Consider the following 24827-nt stretch of genomic DNA (forward strand, 5'->3'; position numbering starts at 1 on the left):
TACAGTACGTCCCGAAACTGGTGCAACCGCCTACACTCTTCGAGTGATTATTTAGCCCCATTGCCAAGAAACACTATACCATATTAGGTAAAAACCGGAATATCAATATTCCTGTACCAGTCTCGATACCGTGATTTACTTTCATTAAAATACGTTGCCTCGTCTTGTAACTGTATTGGTAACACAAGGGAACTAGAATTTTCCAGGGAAATACAAACAAGTCAAACACTAGAGCTTGAGTCCCTCGATAATCTGGCGACCTGTCTTTTCCCTTCCGCTCCTATATCCAAGTGACGGTCTGGGAGGCTTACTCGGCACCCGACCTGCAAATAGTGACTTGCATTACTGCTTACTGTCCTTACAGACTACCCATGAACCCGCTTATCATAATACTCAGCCTGTCAGCCATAGTCACCCCGGAACACACTTAGTGGAAACTAACACACAACCATGTTAATAATAATAGCTAAAAAGACCTGGTTGGAACGACGGCCCTTTATTTCCATGGCCTCATACTAAGATCAATCCCTATTCATTTTGCAGTATTATGCTGCTATGGTTTATAAGAGCCAAAATTACCTTCCTGCAAACAAGTGAACACCTGACCGCTTTACCGTTCTGCTAGCAATCTAATGCCCTTCACACTCACTTCGCGGTTTAAGAGGCGATGAATTTATCGTCGTCGAACTAAAGTGGCTCCTTAGCCTCGACATCCTCGACATACTCAATGAGATCGTCGTCTTGAAACGAAGAATAAATATGGTGGGGAATTCCAGCGCTGATTTTGCTTAATGTTAGCGCAATCATATATGAAGTGGGAGGTTAAGTCTTGTTAGAGAGAACACGAACATAAATCCATAAATAATGGGATTATCATTTCTGTAATATATAGAGTGGATTGAACCTCCGGCATTAGTGACACGATTGGCATATTTATCGATTTGGTCGTTTGTGGCGGTGTCCTTGAAGACGACCTATATTATTTGATTAGAAAACCTATAGGCTGTGAATAAAAGCATCGCTTACAACGTAATCATTCTCTGCCATAACGGTATTAATCGTTAAGCGAATGTTCGCTATGTGTAATCGACGTCGCAAAGTAGAATTAGTCCAAAGTAGAGTATGAGTTTTTTGCGTTCAAGTTTTGTGCATAAAGCGCCGAGTGGACTTCTTTATGTTAGAGGGAACGGGCCATAGCCCTGCTTGATCTAAACTTTCGTACGTAATTGGAGAATTTGCGAGACTTTTGGCACCTACGCTACGTCACTCCACTGGTCAATGCGTCAATGGACACGTCACTACCGCCTTTTCACTAGGTAGACGCCAATTAACCATACTCATCAGCCTGTTAGGACGACTTTGCCGAGCTTCGATTTGCTTATCTCCGTCACTTGTATGAAGAGTTGCTAGTAAGAGTCTGACCCGATTGAATTAATGACTTTTCACATATGACTTTGATTTATGTGATTTAGTGATGAGTTACTCCGTAGGCGCAGATGGTTTTAGCTTAGCCATAGGAGAACTCCACCTAATTGTGGCACCGCGCTGCTGAAGGCCACCCCGCTTAGATAGCAGAATGAAATCTAAAGTCTCCACGCCCTTGTTGGCCCTAATATTAGAAAAGATTCTTGAAATAGTACTCTTATTGCAGCCAGCGACCCGTGCCATCTCGATTATAGATGGTTCGCCACTGTATATCATATCATAGATAAGCTCATGTTTAGGTAAGGCTAGGTTTGGAGCCATCATTGGTTGGACCACTAGTAATTAATTGTCAAGAGTGCCTCCCGAGAAAAGCTGCTCCGGGTGAGGGGCATAGAGGTGCCACATCTATTGAAGTTACAAGCTAATACATACTTGAGATTATTATGTAATTTACTTACGAGGAAATACCCATACAACTATCGGAATAACTCCCAATATGGACTAGCGTTTCTTGGCAGTGGGACTAAATAATCACTTAAAGAGTGTAAACGGTTGCACCAGTTTCGGGACGTACTGTATTGGTAGGATATTTTACCAATTGGTTTTGCCGACTATTCATTTCTGCGTAAATACCACCAACTCTCGTGTTCGTAATGACTTCATGAAGGTCCTCCTCTTTACAGCCCTGGAAACATACATTGTGGACCCGAGAGCTCTCTGGATCCCAGTGGCTTTAGTATCGTTGCTGGGGCATATAATCCGTTCCTAGAAGCCATATGCCCCCCTGCCCCCCACCCCCTCCCGGGGAAAGCCAGACGGAGCTTCTGGGGGTGTTCTACCTACCTCACGGAAACACAAAGCAATGTTCCTGTTGACCTCACATAAACTCCTGGAACCTAAAGTGCGGTTCCTGGTATCGCAGCGTGGGCTCCTACGAATAATCAAATGTCTCGGATTGGCAGGCGTCCAGTGTAGTGTGACAATTTTATCCAAGCTTTGGAGGCAGAAGATTGACCCTAGGGCCCAAAACTAGGGTCCTAGGAGCGCAACGGCTCTCAGATCCAGCCGATTTATTTCCAAAGCTATTTTATATTGACTGGGCAACTTAACAACTGAGAAAGGAGGCGGTATCACGTAAGGCAGGATTTCGCCGCGCGAAGGTTGGCCAATCCCTTAGCCATACAAAAGGTGTCACTGTCCCCCAGAGCAGACCAGATCCTTCACCAACTTGTATTTCTAACTTTCAATTCCTTTACAGCACCCTATATATCCTTTCCTTCCTGATGTGTGAGTGTTTCAAACTGTGGTGCAGAAGCTTTTCACACAACATTTCACGGAAGATCTCCAATCCAAAAAAGTCACCAGGTAAGATAAAGTTTCTTTCTGTTGATTGTAGTCGGTGGCCTCAATCACTAACTACTCGTCTTGGACCAGTTACCCATAAGATGCCCATTACCCAACCTCGAACATTGTCAGATGCCGAGCAACTGGCAGGCGTGGAGAGCCGATGCATTAGAGGCAATGACTGTTCCATTATCGATGTTTGCATCATCGATACCAGCTTGTGGAGCAAATGGGAGAAGGATAGGCTGCGTCAAAAATGTGCCACTGAAATAGAATCTTCGACTCTCTTGTTCGACACTGCATGGGGAGCAACAATGGTCGGACTTTCTTTTACTGAAGCTCACCTGGCCCTGAATCTTATTCGTTATCTTCAGTCCCGTGGCCTACGGCCAAATTATACGCTGTTGATTGCGTGAGAATTTTGTTTACCACCAGATGCGAACCTGGTGTAGTACGCTAGGCGAAGTCCGGTTATCTTCTGAAGAATACGATGATTGCGTTCATATACGTCTGTTTGAATCGAAATTCTCTTTTTCTGGCAGGCCAGACCTAAAGTGTCTTCTTTACCTACATCAGTTACGCAAGATGCAAGCCCCCTTCTATACTTTAGTATCCAGGAACAAGGTTCCGGCATAATTCTTTAAAAACGCCATAAAAAACTGCGACTCATATATTTGAGATAGTTTGTTGCCCTGACATTGACGAGTTATTTACGCTGCTCAACATACAGATTAGAGAAGCTGGGCGAACATAATAATCAATACTAGTGACCAATAAAGTACTCTCAACAATTCGGATCCTGAAATTGGTTTGTCCAGGATGTAGTTGTTTTAGGAAAGTAGGTCTCTGTTAGGGTGCGTTGACATTTCCCATGGGAGATTGGCTGGATGACTAATAGACACGTGAGACGATTGTTTAGGATCATCCTTGAAGGTCATTTCTCATTTAATAAACCTGGTAAGGCGGGCAAAACTGCCATACATACATCATCCCATTCACTTTACCGTCATTCTCCCTCCTTGAAAATGGGGCGGCGCGACTTGACCGGCTGAGTGAGTGGGGAAATGGCCAATTGGTATTAATCTTTCTAAGTTGTTATGTGATGCCCCTTTCGACAGAGGGCCCGCCGAATGAGTGCCGCGACACTTCTGACACATTTTATTTCTTCAAAGTAACAGCATTTGGATTTGCTCATGGTGTACCTCATGTACTAGAAGAAGCACATAATTATTGTCCACAATCATGGCCAATTCCGCAACTTGTTGTTATGGAAATATGAGATCGATTGGGTCTCGCTTGTGGTGAAGAAAACGACCTGAATGATATTACTAAGACAGCCCTCCCTATAGCTACAATAATCCCACAATTGGGTTGACCATTACACACTGAGTATCTCTCCCCACCGCCAAGGATTCAACGCAAAAAAATGTATTGAACGAGTCGCAACAAGATGAGGCCCGGAGTAATATGCCATCTGTGTTATGTGGCCACATAGTTTGGCCGCTATTAAGATTTACCGTTCAACGGACGAAGAGGAGATTTAATTACGGCTGGCAGGATATCAGGCCATAATGTAGCATTTTCCTGTTATCAATCATTTCTTAAGCGGCTCGCTCCATTTTATGCGCGCCAAAGCCCTGCGGAGGAAAAAATAAGGGTTACTCAGTGTGTATTTCTCAAGTCGATTTCGATTACGACTGCATATATAGTGATATAAATGTGGCTCTTCTATAATCCAAAGTTCAGCAGGATTCGTACTCACAACGAAAGTACCATGGACAGTCCCAATCATGAACTGGACGCGCAGGCCAGGCCACCTCAAGAACTACTCTGCCCACCTCTTGAGCACCAAGACCTCTTCGACATTCGTGCTTCAGACCAAGTCGCGGAGCAATGGCTGGTAAGTAATGCTATAAAGGAACTGTGGATATGTGCTCATTCGTTCATAATAGTCGCCCGGAGGGATTTTGCCGCTAGACACGCATTCTCAAACTCTCGACCAACACTTTCAACCGCTTGTCGAAGAACCTAGGCAATCAATCAAGTCCAGTACCGAACAGGCTGCAGGGGCGTTGAGGCTTTACTCAACGCTATGTGAGACTTATAAAACGAAAAAGGCTGAGAGCCGACGCCTTGAAGATGAGAACGAGGCGCTTCACATCCACAATATCGAGTTACTTGAACAGCAGAGAGCCCTAGAGTGCCGCCACGCTGAACAGGAGGCTTTAATCACCTACTACGGGCAGATGTTTGATAAAGTACGAGGGGAAATGGCGGGTGTCATAAGGGACTGGGAAGGCCCTCTTAATCAGGCTACACCAGAGAAGTTTGATGTAATTAATGAAGACGCATCTTAGAACACCTGAATAGTGTGTGTTACTAGGTGGCAATTTCCTCCGGAATCTTTATGTTATAGGGAAGACCGAGTTGAACAAGAAGCAGGTCACCGAAAACACGGTCCAGTGTTGATGTTATCAACGGCCCCACCGTCGATTCTGGTACAGTATTTCAAGTCATGGTGAACAGTCTATGTCGCGGATTGCGCTGGGACATCAAAGCCTTCCTTGGCCGGCAATGGGTCGAATGTCAAGATGTAGCAGCGGTTCGTCTCTGACACAGTGAGCTCCTTGCCTTTCAAGCACATGGTGGAGGGACCAAATAGTTGAAATCAAAAGTTGTCCCTAGAAACCGATCAGCATAAATTCTTAATTTACGGTATACCTAGTCACCTCAAGTGATAGTCGCCAACTGTGTAACAAGACACCCGGCACCGCGATGCAAAGTAGCATGACGGCTACAGTACACATGTGATTTGAAAGTCCTTGCAGTATAGCTCGGCTCGAATGCCCTGGGCTTGATCGGTGTGCTAACCAATAGTAGCCCGCTGTGATGCAGATGTAATCCACGATAGAGATAACTACTATACCAAATCGAAGAGGTAAGGGAGAATGTAGGCTTAGGAAATTTAGTAGCAGTTTGGATAATCCACTGGTTGCTACTATGATGCAGCAGAGCTTCTGCAGCAAGCCTGAGAGTAGATCGAGTAGCCCGAATAGTCGAAGGAACTGTAGAAAGACTGTGTTTAGTTACCGACTGTAGAAAGAGTTTCCAATAAGCCTACCTCAGCAAAGGGTGGAAATATCACAACGATTCCAATTAATATATGTTGAGCTATAATCGAACATAGATGTCAACGAGCTGCGGGCAAAACTTTCAAATGTAGGCGTGCAGACCATTTTCATTTTCCCAACGCCAACTTAGCACTACCAGCGCGAAAAGGGAGCAAAACGACAGAATATAAACACCGAGGTCCAAAAATCGATATTTTCGCATAAGAGGAAATGTGCGGTACCACAGTGTCAGACGTAGGAGAATAATTGTAATGCTGATAGTGTCAAGAATGCAATGCGCAAGCCTCGGAATCTCCATCTTGGGCGGATGTCGTGTCAATATCTTGGAAACAGATCAGTACTGGATATCTGGAAACGAACAGAATTAAATAGCTGGTATCTACCCATGTGATGCTTTTCTTATCTTGCTCCTGGGAACCTAAGAATAATCTGCTTGGTCGCTACACGGTTGGACGATACTGGCGGATGATTGGGTAAATTATCAGTTTCATGGCTCTCGACCCTGACGTTGATAGACGGAGCTCTGTCAATCTTTCCGCAATAGAACCACAGGCTCACGTCAGGCAAAGCGGACAGTGTTATGTAGACGAAATATAGCCATAGTGGACAAATATTCAAACTTCATGTTTTTACTCGTAATATCTACACCGACGGCAAGGAATCCTCCCTTGTTTCCTTCTCGTAGGAAAGGTTCAGTCGAAAATTCTAACCAGGGCTCTTAACACAGTATCCTATATAATAGCTCCATGAACTGAAACATATACCTGCAGCGTTGTATCTACAGCAAAACCTTACAATTAGATTCGTATCTGATCGTCGGTCAAGGACCTGATTCCTGAGTTCTGGTCAGTGCATATTTCTGATTGAGCTATATAGCACCGTTGGCGAACATGATTTCTCAGCTCCACCTTTATACCCACCGCGGATGGGAATGAGGTCTGTGGTTCCTTAGGCGTCATGCACAAGCCTCGACATTCAACCCTGGGCTCGACATCGCACGCTTTTATAGGCTGATCATCCTCGGAGTGGTTACAAACTATGTCGCGCTTCTCAAGTCTGAAAGAGCAGCCTAAAGTGGCACAATGAGGACCGCTTGGTGCAATGCGCATTTCATGACCGGTTTCTGACAGTCCATTGCCCAACCCCCAACCAAAGTTAACCTGGCTGGGGCCACATTAGGAGCGACGTGCCTTAGGACCTTGGTCGAGCCGAATATAAGATATCATTTGGTGTTTCCTGGTAGTGGCTATATATGCTTGCTAGTCAGCTGAATATACGCCAATGCAAATGCCTTGAAAAACCTAGCATCATGCTTTATATGAGGAAAATGTTCAAAAATGTGATATGTCGTGATGAACACCGCATGGCACGAGCCAAATGTTTACTGCGCAAGATTATGGCATATTCATGAGCCCCTGAATAACGTGTTGCTTACTAGTAAGCTCCGTCATTCCTTGACGTGATATGTGTACCGATTGTCCGCATAATAATGATTAGCGCGGTAGCCCTCTTCTCTTGTCCTTCAATGAAGTATATCACAGGGCCAATGAATTACAAAATATGTTCTTAATCTGATGAACATACCATAAAGGCCACCGGCACTTTCCACAGAAAATACCAAACGATGCTGCTACAGCGAAATCGGAGCCTCGGGTTCAACGCCGAGTATGCCCACTTCAAAACGGAAGGGAGGATCTTGCCCAGACGACCGTAGCAAGAAGCTCTGCACGGAGCTTTATGCCAATTTCTCCCCGGGAGAAGCATCGTCAGTCAAACCTCAGGTAAATCGAACATGACTACAGAAACATGGAGCCATGTCTAAGCGAGAAAAAGACCCTCATTCTCGCCAACATTAAACTCATTTCGACCGAATTGAATCGTTTGCAAAATCACGCCCGACATCGATGCCCCAAGCCGTTCCCCTTGTTAGTCTCCTCGCGGAACTGTGGGATTCTTACCTCACAGAATGTACCAAAATTCGTGATTTAGAAATGAAACGGCGCATGCTCCAGAGTGCGAACAAGTTGCTTAAGGCGGAAAATTTTGAATTAGTATCTACTTGTGTCATTAAATGTGGGATTGTTCGTGATAATCAGCAAAGTTTGCAGTCGGTCCGAGAAGGTGTCTTAGGTCTTTTCCAAACCATGCATGGATACCAAACCTTCCTCTCGTCGTGCAATTAATGAATTACAAAATGCCACATTAACGTTATTCTAGTCAAGACCGGCCTCTACCTGTACTATACTGTGTACGAAAATAAACTTCATGTTGAGTGGTCACAACCTTGGAATACTCGTCCCCCGCCGCCCCCGCCACCCAACAAAATAATGATAAATACTAAGCCGAATTAACGAAGCCCCGTACAATGTTTTGCACGAAAAAACCCGGATCGAGCACGGAGGCAGCCAAAGCTGGATGGTTGTTCAGCAGAGGAACCGCGCTTCTTGTAGCCATCATGAACCCTGATTCTTGTCGTGGATATATATGCAGTTGAAAACGACGTTTGACGGGCCCGTGATCCTGCCGCATGATAACACCCTGTATCTGCGCTTTCACCCGGTTTAAATTACCCAGTATGGTTTCGAAGCGAGGGACAAAAAAAAGGAACTGCTCAGCCACTTCGTTGACCTCATTGAGGCCATAAAGCCGGAATTCTAACCAATGTACTTGTTCCAAGAGCAGAAAAGCAGATACGTAGAGAAAAATGTCATCCCCAGATGTGCCATGGTGTAATGGGTCAGGCCCTGGCCAAGGGAATCCGGTTTCGCTCTCATAGCTAGGATAAAATATGGCCTCAACGAAATGTGGTGTTTCGGCTCCAGGGAGGCATTTGTCGTAGGATGAGGGAACTGGGAGACCATAGCCGGCTGCTAGGAGAGGTGGCGGAGTAGCGGCGTCGGGAAACTCGCTCCAAAGACTTGTCAGGTCGAGGTCAAAATGATGATCTAGAAAAGGAACAATGTGAGAATGTAGAATACCCTGCAGGACAACTCTTGTACCAACCAAGCTCAGAGTCCTCTTGCATATTTAAAGCTGTCATCAATGCAATCGAGAGACAATTCGAGTGGTTCGTGGTCTTTGAAGCCAAATAATGTTGCAACTCTCTTTGAAGTAGAGAGAAAAGCTGCTAGGGATGTAAGAATGGGGCTACTTTAAATTCAAAACAAGTTGCTTGATAGGGCCCCGAATAGTAAAGCTAGACTGGTTAGTGCATTTCATCTTATCTGAATGCGAATTAATACATTACGATCTTTGAAAATGCTGCTATAGCCATTATTGCAGATAACCAATATAGCAGGAGACTTCGACAGGTATGGCCACAAACATGAATTGTCACAAGGAACAACACAGGAGCAATAACGAGAAGTGGAACGTCGACTACCTTTTGCTCGCCCACTTTTGGTCAGGCTGTCGCCTTACATAAGACATGTTCGGGGCTGATGCCCACGTCAATTAATAATTTAAACTTTGTCGAACTAAGAGATCGGCCGCAACCTCCGCGACGTGAGTAATTGGCGTGTACTCTCGCCCCGCTGTGGATTTCTATGTCGGTCGGATTATACAGGGAGGATCGAAATCGGTTTCACCACTTGCACACAGAGATTCTTTCTCGAACCCTGTCCCGAAACACGCTATACCCGCTACGGTTACTCTGCCCCTGAACCCCTTTCTTCGCAGTATTTTAGTACACTCGTAAATTACAGTTTAAAAAATAGCATCTGTATTCGACTCGTAAGGTCTTCAGGGTTTCTAGAACTTTAATCCAGCAAACAAGTTAAACAGACGGATACCTGCTCGTTTAGAGACGTGAGGCATTAGAATCCCGGTTTCGTAAACCACCCACCCTCTGGAGTGACCTCTATGAAAGTGCTAGTTGTATTCTATAGAGACGGTACACTATTGAGCTACATATGGAAGAATGCGCTGTCCATCAACAGCACCGACCTAGGCTTCGGACACTTCCCTCAATCCTACAGAAGCCCCTCAACGGAACATTCGAAATCTGAGGCATCGTTCGAGCCTCTGTATACACACGATAGAACGATGCACTCTGGAAGAGCCTAGCTTTGTGCCATTGAACTCATTGGAATTGCAGGCTTGGACCGGGAAAACGCGGATCGATGATCAACCCGTTATCCTTAAGCCAATTCGTGTGGCACACCACTACTCGTTGATATTCTAAACAAATCGTGTAGATACAGTGATACAGTCACTGGTAACTTCGCCTTTAACAAGAGTCTCAAGGAAATACATTCAGGACAATCTATGGGTCTATATCTCCGTCAACTGGGCTCACGTAATCCGGATCTTTCACTTCTCGCTGAAGCCAGTCTTCCACAGCTGGAATATATCGCTGCGCGACGATAACAGCATCAAGCTCATGAGAAAACGGGTCTAGCAAGGAATCATGTTCGCCTCGCTCCAGCAACCATCCATCACTCTCAAGCTGGTCCTTAACTGATTCTTCGATGTCGGAAATAAAGCTACCTGTATCGGGAATACACTGTTGTTCTTCCCACCATGGATATGGGGTAATATTGAAGTCACGTTGGCTAAGGGATTCTGAAATGACAATGAACTGATGAGCAGATTGTTCTCTCTTCTCATACTTGTCGGGAATACTCACTTTGCTCTTCAATATACCTGATCGCAAGAGAATACATAAAATAGTATGGCAATAGTTTTGCCATGACTGTTCTGGTCGTGGTCAAAGACCGGCGCAACATCGCTTGGGCTATCGTCACACCGATTAGCTTCATAGCCTTGTGCATCATGCGTTGTGAGCCAGTGATCTACCGACCTGCCTGCTCGCGGGCATTGGAACTTTGTGCTGGTGCTCCAGTGGATGCCGAGTTCGGCATAGCACTGAACATGTGAGGCATAATGGACGTAGCAGCAATATCTTAATGTTTCTCGGGGTTCGGATAAGTGTGAGAGAATTTGGGACATTTTTAAAAAACTTATTGTTTGGGGTTAGATATCGGGAGGAATACTTAGAGGCTATTTATGCTTCGCCGGTCGGCCTGCTCTTCTGGCGCCAGCATCCCCCGTGGTTTCACTTGATCAAGCACTATCGCAATGTATGCACTTTTTAATTCGTGGGTAGGACTGCCGGAATTCAATTCATACCTTCAAACAAAGAACGGTCGTAGCGGAATTTCAGCTGCGAGAGCCCGGTGGAACCTTTCCGTGCTTCAAACAAAGAAATACAAGCATCATGACTCGCATCACGGTGATTCGTGATGTGTGATGTATCCGCTCTCCCGCACATCTGACCAAAGAAACCAACATGATTTGTAAGCCGTGGCGGTCGCCTGGTGGTGGCGCGGGTGCGCTCTCCAATCTCACTCCAAGACCCGCTTTTCAGTGCCTTCATAGGTGACTCCGGGACCATAGAAATTACTGACAAAGGCTGATTTCACTTCTAGGATCCAACAGTCCGGCAATGGAGTTGGGAATTGGAGGTTAGAACAAATATCGATGTCCAGTACAAATATTTTGAGGACTCTCAAGTTGGAAAACTCGTAGCACTCAATTTCGTACGGCGGCTAGACCTCTGGGCAAAAGGTTGGGGGGGGAAATCAATTTCCCCGGGATCTCATTCTGGGTCTTCTTCATACGGCGTCCAGTATGCCTGATAAATTGATCAATGAAATCCTCAAGGAGTGCAGCATCCTTGGAGCCCTAAAACGTGCGAGAGAGCACCATTCCATCTTAGCAATATGTGGGCAGTGTCTGGTACCCCTGGTCGCGATGAAAGGTTAGTGGAGAGTGACCAACATACACTGCTGGATGGAGCGTATATGAGGGCTTTCTGCAAGACACGGTCGGCCTGGCGGAGGGAGACCTCTCCAGGTAACGCGAAACAAGAGTGTGAGCGATTGCGGGGCGTGGTATACAATGGCAGCCACTGCGACAGGGTCGGGGCCTGTCAAGAGACTGTCTGTATGGCCCGAGAGGACGGATGCGCGTGTCGGTGCACAAAGAGCCGGGGCTCAACTACCTCACTCGCACTGGGGGCCTGAAACCGGTCTTGATCGGTTGAAGCGGTGTCGTCCTAGTTGAACTGCCCGTGATGTGTGCTTAAGGAGCAAACTGAGAGACACCCAGGGTGAGAGGCCTGGTGAACCTCAAAAGACCAGAAGCCTCGATTACTGGGTGAAAAACTGGGTAGTGGCTTATGCAAGTAGGCCTGTCGATACTACTTTTTGTCTCTTGGCCAGCTACCGCAAGAATGTTGGTTATAGTGACGACGACCAGTGCGCATGCGGCGCACAAGAAACAGTCACCCATGTGCTGGTGGATTGCCCGAACTTGAGGGAACCTCGGAGAGAGCTAAGGAGAGAAGTTGGAGACGCGTTTAATAGCGTGTCGAGCCTGCTGGGAGGCTCAAATCAAGGTGAGAAAGGTAAACCAGACACCGTCTCGCGAGCCAGGACGGTCAAGGCCGTGCTGGACTTCGCCGAGGCGTCACAACGGTTTCGGAGTCGCGCGCCACCGGGGCAGCCTAACAATGGGAACGGCAATTAGGCCACGACAGGCCTTGACGAGGCTCTGAGTTCGTTTTCAGGAAGTGGAACACTCTACATGTACGTACACGGATATATATAGTAGTCGTATCCAGGATATCGTTCGCGAGGGGCCAGGGTAAATGATTTCTCTCACACACACACACACACACCCTGTAAACAAACTTTGCAATCTATGGATTCAGTTGTACTTACTGCACCAAGCCGTATGTGTATAATGGGTTGGGGATTAATGCCAGGAGTAACTTATATGTAAATTTGTAAAAACGTGTTTATAAATCGCATTTTTGCGATAGCAGATATCTTGTTACAGCACCAGCAAATGATGCAGCATAAGATAACGTTTTTTCCCGCTACTACCAAACGCTATGGATACAATTTGAAAGCCTAGGAGACTAGGTCAGTGGATACTTTTCTTGGGTTTGCAAAAGTAGAGTGGAATCTGTTAGTTTCCTCTAATGCTATTACGCCAATCATACTTTCACTACAAAAAAAAGTTGGAACTGCGGAGTGAAAATCTGCCGAAAGCAAATTTTAGGATTGGAATAGGAGTAACTAAACTTATCGGAAAGAAAACCAGCTGTTGCAGCTCTAAGATTTGGCGGTGAACCCACGGGTGGTGACCTCATTACAAAATAAACTAGCGAAAAATTAAATCATTCAAGTTTTAATTTAGCCATGATTCTAGTATACTGAGAAGCCTACATGTATCATTCATATGGCGATTCCAGCAAGCCACTCTCGGGACAACTGGAAAGGAAATTGGGACCATTTACTTCAATGGAGTCCCAGAGAGAAGGCTGCGCAACATCGGCCACAACGAAATTGCGGGCGCCTGCCTCCTCGCAGAAATGTTCTCGACAATTCCTGCTGGTATGGACTTGGTTCCCCCGTTTACGGTGAACCAAAAACCGTTGATTATGATACCGATCTTGCAAAGAAAAATCGCCCAAGGCGAGGATTTGCAACGCAGGTAAGCCCTTCGGGCCGAATGCCCAGTCAGCAAAATCCACAAACTCCTCGGATTCAGAGATAGTAGCAAGTGGATTGTTTGGTAGGCCAGACTCGTATGATTCTTCTTCAGAGGATTCAAAGGCATGTACTTCCATCACAGTTGAAAGGTCTCTTCCACTTGTGCCACACGATCGATACCGGAAACGCTCGTCTGGATCAAAATATTTTGGACAACATTTCTTGCCCCCGCCTAGCTTTTTTAGGATTTCGTCGCGACAATTCTGGTGTGTTCTTTCGGATCCGCTAAATCTGAAATGTAGAATCTGCAGGTTTGAAGCCCTCGCTATGGGCTCGAGTCGGGATCGCTGTCCCCGGTTAGCAAAACTCCTAAAATTGAATGTAACCACCCACTACAGTAGAAGGCCCCACGCTAAATGCTAAAGCAGTTGCACCACACAAGTGTGCCGACCAAAGGCTGTGAGATAGCCAGACTGGTGCTTTATCCCTGACATCTTCGAATAATCCGTCATCGTCAATGGAAACAAGGCTGCGCTCGTGGTAAGCGAGGCTCTTCAATGACGAACAATGTTTTTCGATTGCCTGCTGTATCTGGGAAGTATTGCAAAAATTTGATAACTTTAGATGAAGATGTTTCAAACCCTCAAGTGAAAGCAAGAAATCCACCAATGGGCTCACGTCACGATCTTCTCGATGGCCCTGAAGGCTGTCATAGCAAAATTCAAGATGCTCAAGTTGCATGGCACGACGCGTGCGAGGAATCGAGTTCATGAACGTAATCTGGTTCGTACAGTTACGTAATATGAGGGATTTGAGGGAACCAAAGATGCGTGCGTCCTTCGGTCGTACGTTTCTCGGTAGGGCAGCCTTAGATAACGTCAATGAGGCTAGGCAGGGGAATGGAATCGACACCATGCCAGTACCGTTGCACGGTTGGGCTTCATCTACAGGCTCCCCAAAAACGTCATGATAGATGTCTATAGTAGCCACTGGCGCAACGTATCCAATGGACACGACAGCGAGGTGCTTTCGGTTTCGAAGAATGCACATTCTCAAAGTATCGAACTCAGCCGGCCGACCAATTCCTTCCCATACCAGGGACTTAAGGCTTGATAATGAACGGAGTCCGCCCAAACAGCGCCCTGAATGTGGACAAGTCCCGTCGGTGACCAACGAGATATGACTTAAGCCGTTCTGGTGTCTGTCAATGTAGCCATCCAGGTCCAGAAAGCCTGGAGGAAGACATGTGCCTAGCCCCCACCTGATGGTTGTTATTAACATGATTTTGATAAATATAAATGAAGAACCAGGACGTGCAACATACTCGAGTGATCTGAGGTGATTGGATTTTAGACGGCTTTGCACAAGTTGCAACTGATGTGAGATATCGTCCAAAAATTGTTCATGTGCCTTGGACTCGTTGGAAGTGCCCAGGGTATTGATCCCTATCAACTGCCCAGCAACACGAAAAACGTTGAAGTACGTACAACGATTGAATCGAGCAAAGACAATGGGCGCAGATATACTCAATTCTCTCGTGTACTGAAGATAGCAGGAGTCTTTGGAAACTTCGTGAAGGCGGAAAAAGGTACCAATGTTGATGACATTAAGTGCCCATTCACTTGCGGCACAAAAATTGATTGTATGGTAGAGTAGTGGAATGAATACCGAATGAAGCCTGCGGGAGGCTTGGCTTAAGAAGCGAAGATCTCGAGGACTCAACTAACAGAGAATTAGCGACCGGTTAACGGGATAAGGAGAGTCAACTTACCCAATTTGCAATACTGGACAGGATCTCAACTGGCAAAGCTTCTAGCATTATGTTGAATGCTGAAGTATAAGTGTAAGTGTTGGGGGTCGCAACCTGCAGGGATGATCCTGTATAAGTATGGTAGATAAAGAACTCATGGCAAAGCCTATCTTATCAAACGACCAGGAAGTGACGTTCGAGCGTGCCAAGAACTTCGATTCCAGCTCAATATTAAGTTAACAAACGCACTCATTAACCAATAGTGACAAGGATTAATCAGTTGCCTACTAGGAAGCCGTCAAATGAATGAAGGAATCTGTTACATAAGTTTCAGTAGGTTGCCATTTCAACTCGGTAGCAAATTGGAAGGAATTCAAAATCCTCACTATTTTGATTCTGCAGCATAGTCTGCGCATGACGATACTGCGAGTACACTCTCGTCACCTCAATCCCAATTCATATTCTATAGTTATCAATTACCAGTTCGGGGCAGAGATAGATTGCAATTACTCGTCTGTGTCAATTACAGGTACCTGTTTAAATTTCCCATTCCTATTCATTCGTAATACAATTCTTCATGGTGGTCATCTGCTTATATCAAGTATGCATTTTGCCTACGGCATGGATTTTAGCTTTTGTATATGCCGCAAGCATGGTATGAGTAATACAAAGAGAAGACATGTGTATATAAGAGTAATATAGCCGGGATAGCATTTGAAAAGACAGGTGGTCACCCTGTAGCCGTGACTAGCTTTTCCGTAAACGCTTCGTACGTGGTCAAGAAATTCCGCTGCAGTCAAGGATCTTTGACAATGCATTGGCTTTTAGGAACCAAACTGTGGATAATTGCGACGTGAGTGCCTCATACCTAGCCCCCAACACGCGGTGATCCTCAATTAGCAGTGACAACTCCAGGTGTAGACCCAGCCGCTGTAGCTCGGCCTACAAACCCTACGAGAGAAATGCTAGCCACGACCAAGCAACCAACAAGACCCTGCAGCCTGCCACTCCAACTCGAATCAATGGAGTAGGACTTCTCCGATGTAAACGGTGCCTGGGAAGGCGGTCATCGTCTTACCACCAAGACCATCAGCGAGACCCTATTGAATCTCCTTCTGTCGGAATCTGCTCGCGTAGAAGAACAGGTTGTGCTAGAGCTAAATGGAGCCTCCATGGGTCATATGGCCCAGGTGGAAGGCTTTGCCAAGTCTATGAACTACCAGTGGATGGATGTGAGGCAAATGGTGTACATGGATAAATCCGTTTAAATGGAAACATGCATTTAGGACGCCACACTATTGAGCTATAATGTAGATTTACAGGTGTTTAACTGTTGAGGAGAGGGATTAGTGTCAGCTCCACTATCTAGAATGAAGCAAAACATATGGATTTATTAGGAAGTGCTTCAATGTAGACACCTTGTTTCCACTAGTAAGCTTAATATGACTAATCATTTCCAGGTTGATATCCGATTTGGGCACAGGCAATTTATCAAGTCCTGTCCGGCGCATACAAAGAATTGTTCGTTACCAGAGTGACGAATCTTTTTTTTTTTTCTTATCTAAGCTACTTAAGAAGGATCGTCGTGTAATTAGGCAGCTTTATAAATAGGCTAAAGTATAATGATTACTGTCCGTAATCATTCTCGCATTTCTTTACTGGCTGACGCATTTTTGCCCATTTGAGCCCACCTGGCTAAAAAAGTCGTGAGGATTCCATGCCCCCTGACAAGCGCCTTCAACATCAAGGTGTTGTACCAATGTGCATTGAATCAGTCAATTGCATTAGCTCTCCATATTCAATGTGATCGTGGTGAGGGAGATGGGAGGGTTCGTGCCCTTTCCGGCTGGCTCCCTCTTCTCAACTTGGGTTTGCCATCCTGTTACACGGCTGATTTTGATCTACACAGTAAAGATATAGTGGAGCCACTGTTTATGAAATATACTTTCTAAAACATATAGGGCTCGTACTTGGTATTTTACATCGGATGTTGTTGTATTTGAGACACGAAGAAACGTTGGTATTGCTCTAGGATTGGTTTACAAGAACTTTCCAGGGTCTGTACTTAGAGTCAAACTGTAGCTGCAAGGACAGAGCAATGCTTGGCAGACTGACCACAAAATCACAAATCAACCAAAACATGCAACACGACCATTGAATAAGTGACCGCGCTGTAAACAAGCACGAGATGCATCGCATAAAGACTGGGCCGCCAACCGGTGATCATTCGCGTCCTTTCCAATGGTTTGAGTAAGAAGAGAATACTAGCGAGAGCATTATAGATAGCGACCTTGACAAACTGAAGAACCAATGGCGTGTACTCAAACTGGTGCTCTGAAAGTGCATGGATTGCTGGGACCAACATCAATAAGCCAAGAGAGGCACAATGATATGGGAATCTTTCTCGAATCACCGCTTCGTTCGGTTCCACGGTGAAGAGATCCACCAAGAAGCCAACAGTCACCAACGTCAAAGCCGATAAATAACTTAAACGAGTCGACGGCTCAGTTGCAAATTGTATAACCACGAATGGAACAGTCGTTGCACCAATCAAAATAAGCGTCCCAATAAACTCGAGTTTTTGCCATCCCACAGTATTGCCTTGGGCAGCAGCGTTTAGGATGCGATAAAGGATACTCGAAATGCACCAGAATAGCACACCCGCGCAAAACAGAAGGACGGCAACAGAGTTGAGGATAGCCTCGGGCGTGGATGGGAAATGAAAAATAAGTAGGTGAAGCATAAATAGTAGAAAGTAGGAAGAGGTAAATATGTGGATGGTTGTGAGTACCGCACAATCACGCAGCCTTTCTGTCTGTTGACTGTCCATTTCTTCCAAAAGTGTGTATGATATCGAACACAGGTAAGAAAGTCGACTTATAGGAAAATAGAATAGCAGCAAGGTAAGGGAGACTCAGGTCCGAAAGAGATACCGTAGCCCTCAAGAATAAAATGCGCATCAGGAATCGCATACCACCATGATAAGAAGAGGAAATGTTTCTCGAGCTGGTTAGAGTTCACGAGCTAAATGATTTATTTTTGGCATTTTATGATAGGCAAGTTTGGAGTGATGATTTCTCTAATTATTAACGCACCGGATCAATTGGCCGACGATGAGTAGAATCCAAGTAGTTTGAGTACTACATCATCCGCTAGATTTAGCATTCCCGGTTGGGTATACCGCAGATTTTATTTTTGTGGTCTCCAATTTAGTATACTGCTTAGTCATTTATACCGTCCTCAACAGTGTAAGTTAGTATATTACTAACACAGCGGTAAAAATGTAGCTAATTCTGGCGTCCTTTGCTTGACCCTCGCCCCTGCTCACTGGACACCGATTCATGACTAACGTGTCCGTAACACAATTGCCCCCAATTCATCACCCGCCCCCAATTCGACACCCGCCCCCAATTTATCGCCCGTCCCCAATTCATCATTTGCCCTCAATTCATCACTCGCACTTCAATTCACCGCTCTCCGTGAATCATTCTGCTACTGTACGCCCCGGGTAGGAACCCAAGGAATCATCTCCACACTGCAGTCTTTGGTTTAATGACCGGAAATCCCATGTACTCAGCAGGACTTACCCATCCTGCTGGGACAATGGGACAAGCATCGTGCTTCCCTTGGAATGCAGCGGACTATTCGGTAGGTGATTATCTCTTCATTACCTCGAACTGCTCTGGAGACACGGACCGCTTTTACTGAAGAAGATCATCCCTCACATTCTTGTTGAATCAAGTTTACGCAGGAAAATCATATCACATGGTGCGAAAGCATAATGATCTTTACAGCATAATCTTGTATGGATATTCCGTAGTGAAACATAGGAGGTGCTTCCATCGATAATGATACAGTACACATGGCCTTGGACCAACAACACAGATGATATCAGATACAGCAACAACATATCACTATCATCCAAGCGAGTAAACCTGCGATTGATAGACCTGCAGCGGACCAAGCGGCCACAAACAGACCACCGAGGCTTGCGTGGATCCCTACTTGATGAAGAGTGTTTTGAATAGCAAAGAACACCAGGAAATAGACTGCAGTGATACTAGTTGAACCGAGCATGAGAAATATCAATGAGATCTACATACCCGTCAGTATCCATGGAATTTGAAAGGCTTTGTTTGCAACAAACCAACGCTGAAATGACGGAAATGAGCTTTACTTTCCATGTAAAAACAATTGAACCGATACCGAATATCATGGTCGAAAGTGTCGCTCCTGCTCCAAGAAAGTAAATCAAGACGAACCAACTGGCAAAGTCAGGATAGCCTCTGAGAGCCTTGATATCGTCACTAGGTACTACGTTTCCAATTCCCTCTGACGCAGAGTGTAGTACACTTAATAAGTCGAAAGAGAATCGAACTGATGGATCAGAACAATTGGCGATAGATGACGTGTGCGTCTGCCCTTGGCAATAGCCTAAGAGTCCAACAACATAAAACGCAGGTAGGTTCGACTTGAGCCCAGTCGTATTCTGAATTATCTCAGCAGGCCGGCTAAGAACAGTTAGGAATACGGTAATGGGATATTGCCGCTTACCTTTAACTCCGTAATGTTTGTAAAGCTTACCTGAGGCGTATATGAGAACCAGTCAACCAACTTGAGGATGAATTACCTTCAGGAAATAGAAGCGTGATAAAGATGACGTAGATGTGCATCCGCTGAACAAGATACCAATAGCGGCAAGGACTAGAGCCCAAAGTGCTAACGCAATTAATTTCCCCACACGCTCTAGGTCTCCCATGCTTCGTAGGACAACTCAATCACAAAAGTTCATCCTCAAACCGCAGCGCAATGCGTTGACTGCAAGTTATACGGTGACTGAAGAACGTTCATCATGTTATAAATGGGGCACTATCAGTAATTTTGCTTTAAATTGAGCAATTTCACCAAACGTAAAACCGGCCATCAATTAGCTTCGTTCGGGTAACAGCTGTTCTCAGCCATCAGGTTTAAAATTGCGTCCACACCTCAGTAGTGTGATCCAGCCCCACCGAGGTTTGAGCAGTTGTCTATCCACGAAGTACGCGACAGCGCTATGGTGTTCATGGATTAGAATGCAGCAGGCCGCCTAGTTTAATCTTTTGCTGAGCTCACTTTTACCGTATGTATGTATGACTTTATTTAACTTGAACCCTCGCATCGACAGCGATATGCAGGTTACAACAAGCATATATACCCTTGTATGTAGATGTATGTTATTCCACTACCTGAAAACGAACTTACAGCCTCATTTCGGCGAAAAGAAAGCAGGAAACATGATCAGTAGAAACTTCACAGAGCCTTGGACGATCGTTCTACTCTGGCTAAAAGCCATTGCGGTTATCACTTGATCCCCTAAAGTTGCTTCAAGCGAAATCGATTGTTGGCAACTGAAGAGTGCTGGGGAGCATCCGCACCTATCGGCGACTACAAAATTTGCAGTTAGGTATTCGGCTACTGTGAATGGACCCCTGTTGTGTCTGCCTCGCTGCAGATATACAACTCATTGTTTTCTTGTTTTATAAAGTCCACTCTAAGGATCTATGCGTAATTCATCTGCGTGCAGTCTTGTACGGATCAGAGGCCAAACTCCCTCAATGGAACTAATTCCAGAGATGCGTAAGCAAAGAAAAACTAAGTTAATAGCGCTGAGCTATAACAACATTGCATAGGTTGAAAACATTCAATTCAGAATATAGTGCAGTGAACTGGATTTTACGGTGAATGATAGGGGATACAGAAAATTCAGGAAAGCCGGGTGAAACATAACAAGAAAGAGGCAATAACAGAAAGTACTACTGCAAACCAAGCCGCGACCAAAAGCCCACCCAAGCTTGCGTGCGCTCCTAAACTTTGTAAACTATCCTGTATGGCCGACTTAACGGACACGTGAATTGCCGTTATGGTGGCGGATGCGCATACCAGGAAAACGGAGGCAAGCTGGACTTTCATCAACATACAACTCCAGATTTTGGCTGTAGTCAGACTTACAGATGAAAAAGAAATTGTAACTAGCCTTAGCCGCCAGGAAGCTGTCGGAGAAGGAACAATGTTTTTCCAGCGAGAAACCATCCACATAGCCTCTAACGTAATTGCTAGAGCAGTAGCTGTTGTTCCGATAATGAATGCCAAGATAGCGAAGTGTGATGCTTTATGATATTCTTTGAAGACCTTTTTCACTTTGCTTGAAAGCAGTGCATCGACTTCATTTGAAATCGAGCCAAGCAGGCTCGACAGATCGAATGAAAATGAGTTGCTGACCGCAGAGCAGTCGGAGGATATAGAGCCACGATTTTTCTGGCAATAGCTCCGGAGCCCGACAGTGTAGGAAGTGGGTAACTGAGACTTCAAGTGGTCTGTCAAAGATTGCACATGTTCAATGGCTTGGTCTGCTTCATTCCCCACGGCGTTAGTGGCCTGCGCAACGTTGCTGGCAACGATCTTTGTAGCGGTCCCAGCCGTATCGGCTGTGTCACCAGCTAGGTTAGGGCTACTTATTCCACTGACGCTAATCGATCGGCGGATATGGTGCGCTTTTATCTCCGGGAAGTCGGTTAAGTTCACCTGTAGCTTTCATCAAACCATGCCATGTGATCCATTTGAATGGCCTCTCACCTTCATAAAATAGAAACTAGAAGGTGAAGACGTCGATGTACATCCATCGAAAATGAATGCTAGAGGTATCACTGCAAAGATCGACAACGCCAATGCTACCAAAACAAGCATTGGTCGTTTTTCACCGTGAGCCAGCATTGGAGCGAACCTTTACTTTGGGCTAAATTGCCGTCACTTTACAAATTTGTACCCTATCCTTGGTGGATGCATTTATAGAAAGGTAGAATGGTTGGATCGAGGCAGGGAAAAAGTGGCAAAAATAGAAGGTGGGACAATTGTGAGGGACAGCAGCATGAATAATTAATGGCGGCTCGACACAAAATATTGAGGAATTTAATGAGACTAAAATTGATCGCATTCTGTGTAGCTAGAGAGTAACGTTAAGTGCTGTTTTACGCGTCTTAGTCAGGTCAGGATTGTTTTAAAATCTTCAACAGGCCGCGGAAAAGCGACTGGGACTGAAAACGGAGGACTTCATTTAGATGTGTCCATTTCTGACGGTGAATGTTGAGGCAAACCAATCAAAATGGCTTGTGGGGTGCATTTAACGTTCGCGAAAGGTTACTTACGATGTTCTGCTAATTATCCATTCTCTTCCTACGTCTGTCTGTGCTACAGTGCTGTATCTTACCTGATACCACGCTTGTACCACTCAATCACATCAGTTGGTTTAAAGTTAGTTAATTAAACGAGTGGACCCATGGAATGGGGCCCAAGATGCGAAAGTCCATCAGACGCTGCCGGGGCTCACAAAAAAAGGAATAAGTACAGAATGATGCGAGTTCGTTCATGCTTGGTGAGGCTGGTCGTAATTTTAGATTATTAACATTGAGTGAGATGAGTTGGTAAAAGAAATAGGAGTATTTTAGCTTATCAATTGTATTCGGACCCTCGACCGAGTTTATTCTTTACATTACACCATCGGAAAGCGACACAATCCATTCCAATCGCCTGATCAGTAACGACATATATAATTGGCGGAGTGTCAACGTCATTGCCATCAACGAAATGGCCGACCACCCAGCGAACTCTGGTACTTGTTCAGAAAGTATATGGGATGATGGCGCTATTGAAATGTTCAATGGCACGCTAGACAATCATGCATGCGTGTAAAACTTTCACATAAAATGGAACATTTGGTTTCAATTTGCAACATAAGCTTAAGCTCATTGGTTTTAAGCTCCATTTTCCAGACTGTACAGCTCCACTAGAGCCAGCTGGGCTTTTCTTTCTTGTTCGGCCAGTAAATAGACTGACCACCGTAAATTCTCGGCCACTTGGTGAGCGGGCCAAGAGTCGCAAGAAGGATTGAATGTAGCTTCTTGATAAAACTGACACAAGTCATCAGAAGCCTGAGATACCGAGTCTTGCAACTGCTTGAGGTAGTAATAACAAGCGCGGTAATATGCATTCTCCCCCTGCTGCCGACCAATCTCGCGGACTATCTCTGCGATTTCCTCCATTGCGTCACAGCAGGAGTGATTATAAAATACGGCGGAAATATAATATTAAAGCTCTGGTGCTTTCACTACATATATATATATCCGCTTCTTACAACTTCAACAAGAGCCAGGTTGGTGTTGAGTGCGACTCGCATATCCTCCTGGTAATTGCGGCTTTACAGGAAATATGTCTATTCCCTAGGCTTAACATTTTCCGGCCCTCTGAAATACCCTAGGGGCAGAGATATTATAACCCTGGTTCAGTTCCCTATATGCTGATACCATCACATTTTTTAGTGTTGTAGTCCAAGGCAGGATTGATTGTTAGCGCCGAACCCTGGAAGCTGTGGCCGGGACGAATGAAGTAGAGAAGGACGAATCTGTTAGCGAGAGCTGCGGAGCACTGATTCAGTAACAGTGTTATTAGCTATCTCATCAAGGACGGGAACAAATCTGATCTAGGAAATTAGGAAGGTTTGGCACCACAGTGATAATGCAAATCGTCTTTAGATCCACAAATCCTCCCATACTGCCCTGTGGCCCACCAAGAGCCTGGTTAGGATGTCCTTTCCTTAAACCACCTTTGCTGTAGCATCTCGTGGGCTTCGGTGAAGGCTGTGGAGCGGCCCTTGCTCTTACTTGTCTTTGGCAAGGCCCTGCGGATCTTGCAGGCCCCGTAGCACCTAGGCGATATAAATCATCATCTCTCCCAAACCACGCTGTACCTTGGTCAGTGGCTCGCTTTGTGTCATAGCGTTAACAAAGTGGGGGTCGGCAAAAGCAATCCTCGGAACTATGTTGTGCAAATCGGCTCGGACTGACAATTGAGATATTGTACCAAGTATGAACTTTGTTTTGCATCCAGCATCTCGGCGTATGTTGGACGCCTGAGACCCCAAGCTCACGTAAATCTCTGCGGAGCATATCGAACGCTAATATATTTTCTACCTTCCGCTCAGTAATTAAATAATCGCTTCCATAGACAAAGCTCCTCCCTCGCGCTATTTTCCAGCGCCAGATTTGTATACGAGCCCACTATTGAGACGCTTTATCAGACTGGATTCACTCAATATCTTATGCCATCCATTATTGCGCGATATAGCATCTGGTTGTTGGTTCAGGCTACTTGGTGCCTAAATTTCTCTTCAGTCTACCAAGTCACTCACCTCACCGGGGAAACATGGACAAAGGTAACGCAATTCGCTATACAGGAGTGTGTGTGTGTGAAATCATTTACCCTGACCCCTCGCGAACGATATGCAGGATACGACTACTATATATATCCGTGTACGTACATGTAGAGTGTTCCACTTCCTGACAACGAACTTAGAGCCTCGTCAAGGCCTGTCGTGGCCTAAGTGCCGTTCCCATTGTTAGGCTGCCCCGGTGGCGCGCGACTCCGAAACCGTTGTGACGCCTCGGCGAAGTCCAGCACGGCCTTGACCGTCCTGGCTCGCGAGACGGTGTCTGGTTTACCTTTCTCACCTTGTTTTGAGCCTCCCAGCAGGCTCGATACGCTATTAAACGCATCTCCAACTTCTCTCCTTAGCTCTCTCCGAGGTTCCCTCAAGTTCGGGCAATCCACCAGCACATGGGTGACTGTTTCTTGTGCGCCGCATGC

At 45.6% G+C, this 24827-nt stretch overlaps 5 protein-coding genes across 5 annotated transcripts; 1 reads left to right on the forward strand and 4 right to left on the reverse strand.

Annotated features, from left to right (window-relative positions):
• Positions 1-687: 687 nt before the first annotated feature.
• Positions 688-1047, reverse strand: PENARI_c047G11474 (uncharacterized protein; the record flags this gene model as incomplete). The annotated part of the gene is made up of 3 exons (XM_022637322.1): positions 688-778; positions 850-974; positions 1027-1047. The coding sequence occupies 3 exons, from the start codon at positions 1045-1047 to the stop codon at positions 688-690; spliced, it is 237 nt and encodes a 78-aa protein (XP_022482830.1).
• Positions 1048-4543: 3496 nt separating this feature from the next.
• Positions 4544-5126, forward strand: PENARI_c047G09476 (uncharacterized protein; the record flags this gene model as incomplete). Its single annotated transcript, XM_022637318.1, has 2 exons — positions 4544-4669; positions 4722-5126. 2 exons carry the CDS (start codon positions 4544-4546, stop codon positions 5124-5126), a joined length of 531 nt encoding a protein of 176 aa, XP_022482824.1.
• Positions 5127-10164: 5038 nt separating this feature from the next.
• PENARI_c047G05696 (uncharacterized protein) lies at positions 10165-10783 on the reverse strand (the record flags this gene model as incomplete). The annotated part of the gene is made up of 3 exons (XM_022637311.1): positions 10165-10479; positions 10545-10635; positions 10698-10783. 3 exons carry the CDS (start codon positions 10781-10783, stop codon positions 10165-10167), a joined length of 492 nt encoding a protein of 163 aa, XP_022482827.1.
• Positions 10784-14751: 3968 nt separating this feature from the next.
• Positions 14752-15221, reverse strand: PENARI_c047G10879 (uncharacterized protein; the record flags this gene model as incomplete). Its single annotated transcript, XM_022637320.1, has 3 exons — positions 14752-14759; positions 14890-15124; positions 15174-15221. 3 exons carry the CDS (start codon positions 15219-15221, stop codon positions 14752-14754), a joined length of 291 nt encoding a protein of 96 aa, XP_022482831.1.
• Positions 15222-20504: 5283 nt separating this feature from the next.
• PENARI_c047G04163 (uncharacterized protein) lies at positions 20505-21770 on the reverse strand (the record flags this gene model as incomplete). The annotated part of the gene is made up of 3 exons (XM_022637310.1): positions 20505-20576; positions 21141-21713; positions 21765-21770. 3 exons carry the CDS (start codon positions 21768-21770, stop codon positions 20505-20507), a joined length of 651 nt encoding a protein of 216 aa, XP_022482838.1.
• Between the last annotated feature and the right edge of the window lie 3057 nt (positions 21771-24827).

This window comes from Penicillium arizonense (genome assembly GCF_001773325.1).
Source record: "Penicillium arizonense strain CBS 141311 chromosome Unknown PENARI_contig047, whole genome shotgun sequence".
NCBI classification, from domain to species: domain Eukaryota; kingdom Fungi; phylum Ascomycota; class Eurotiomycetes; order Eurotiales; family Aspergillaceae; genus Penicillium; species Penicillium arizonense.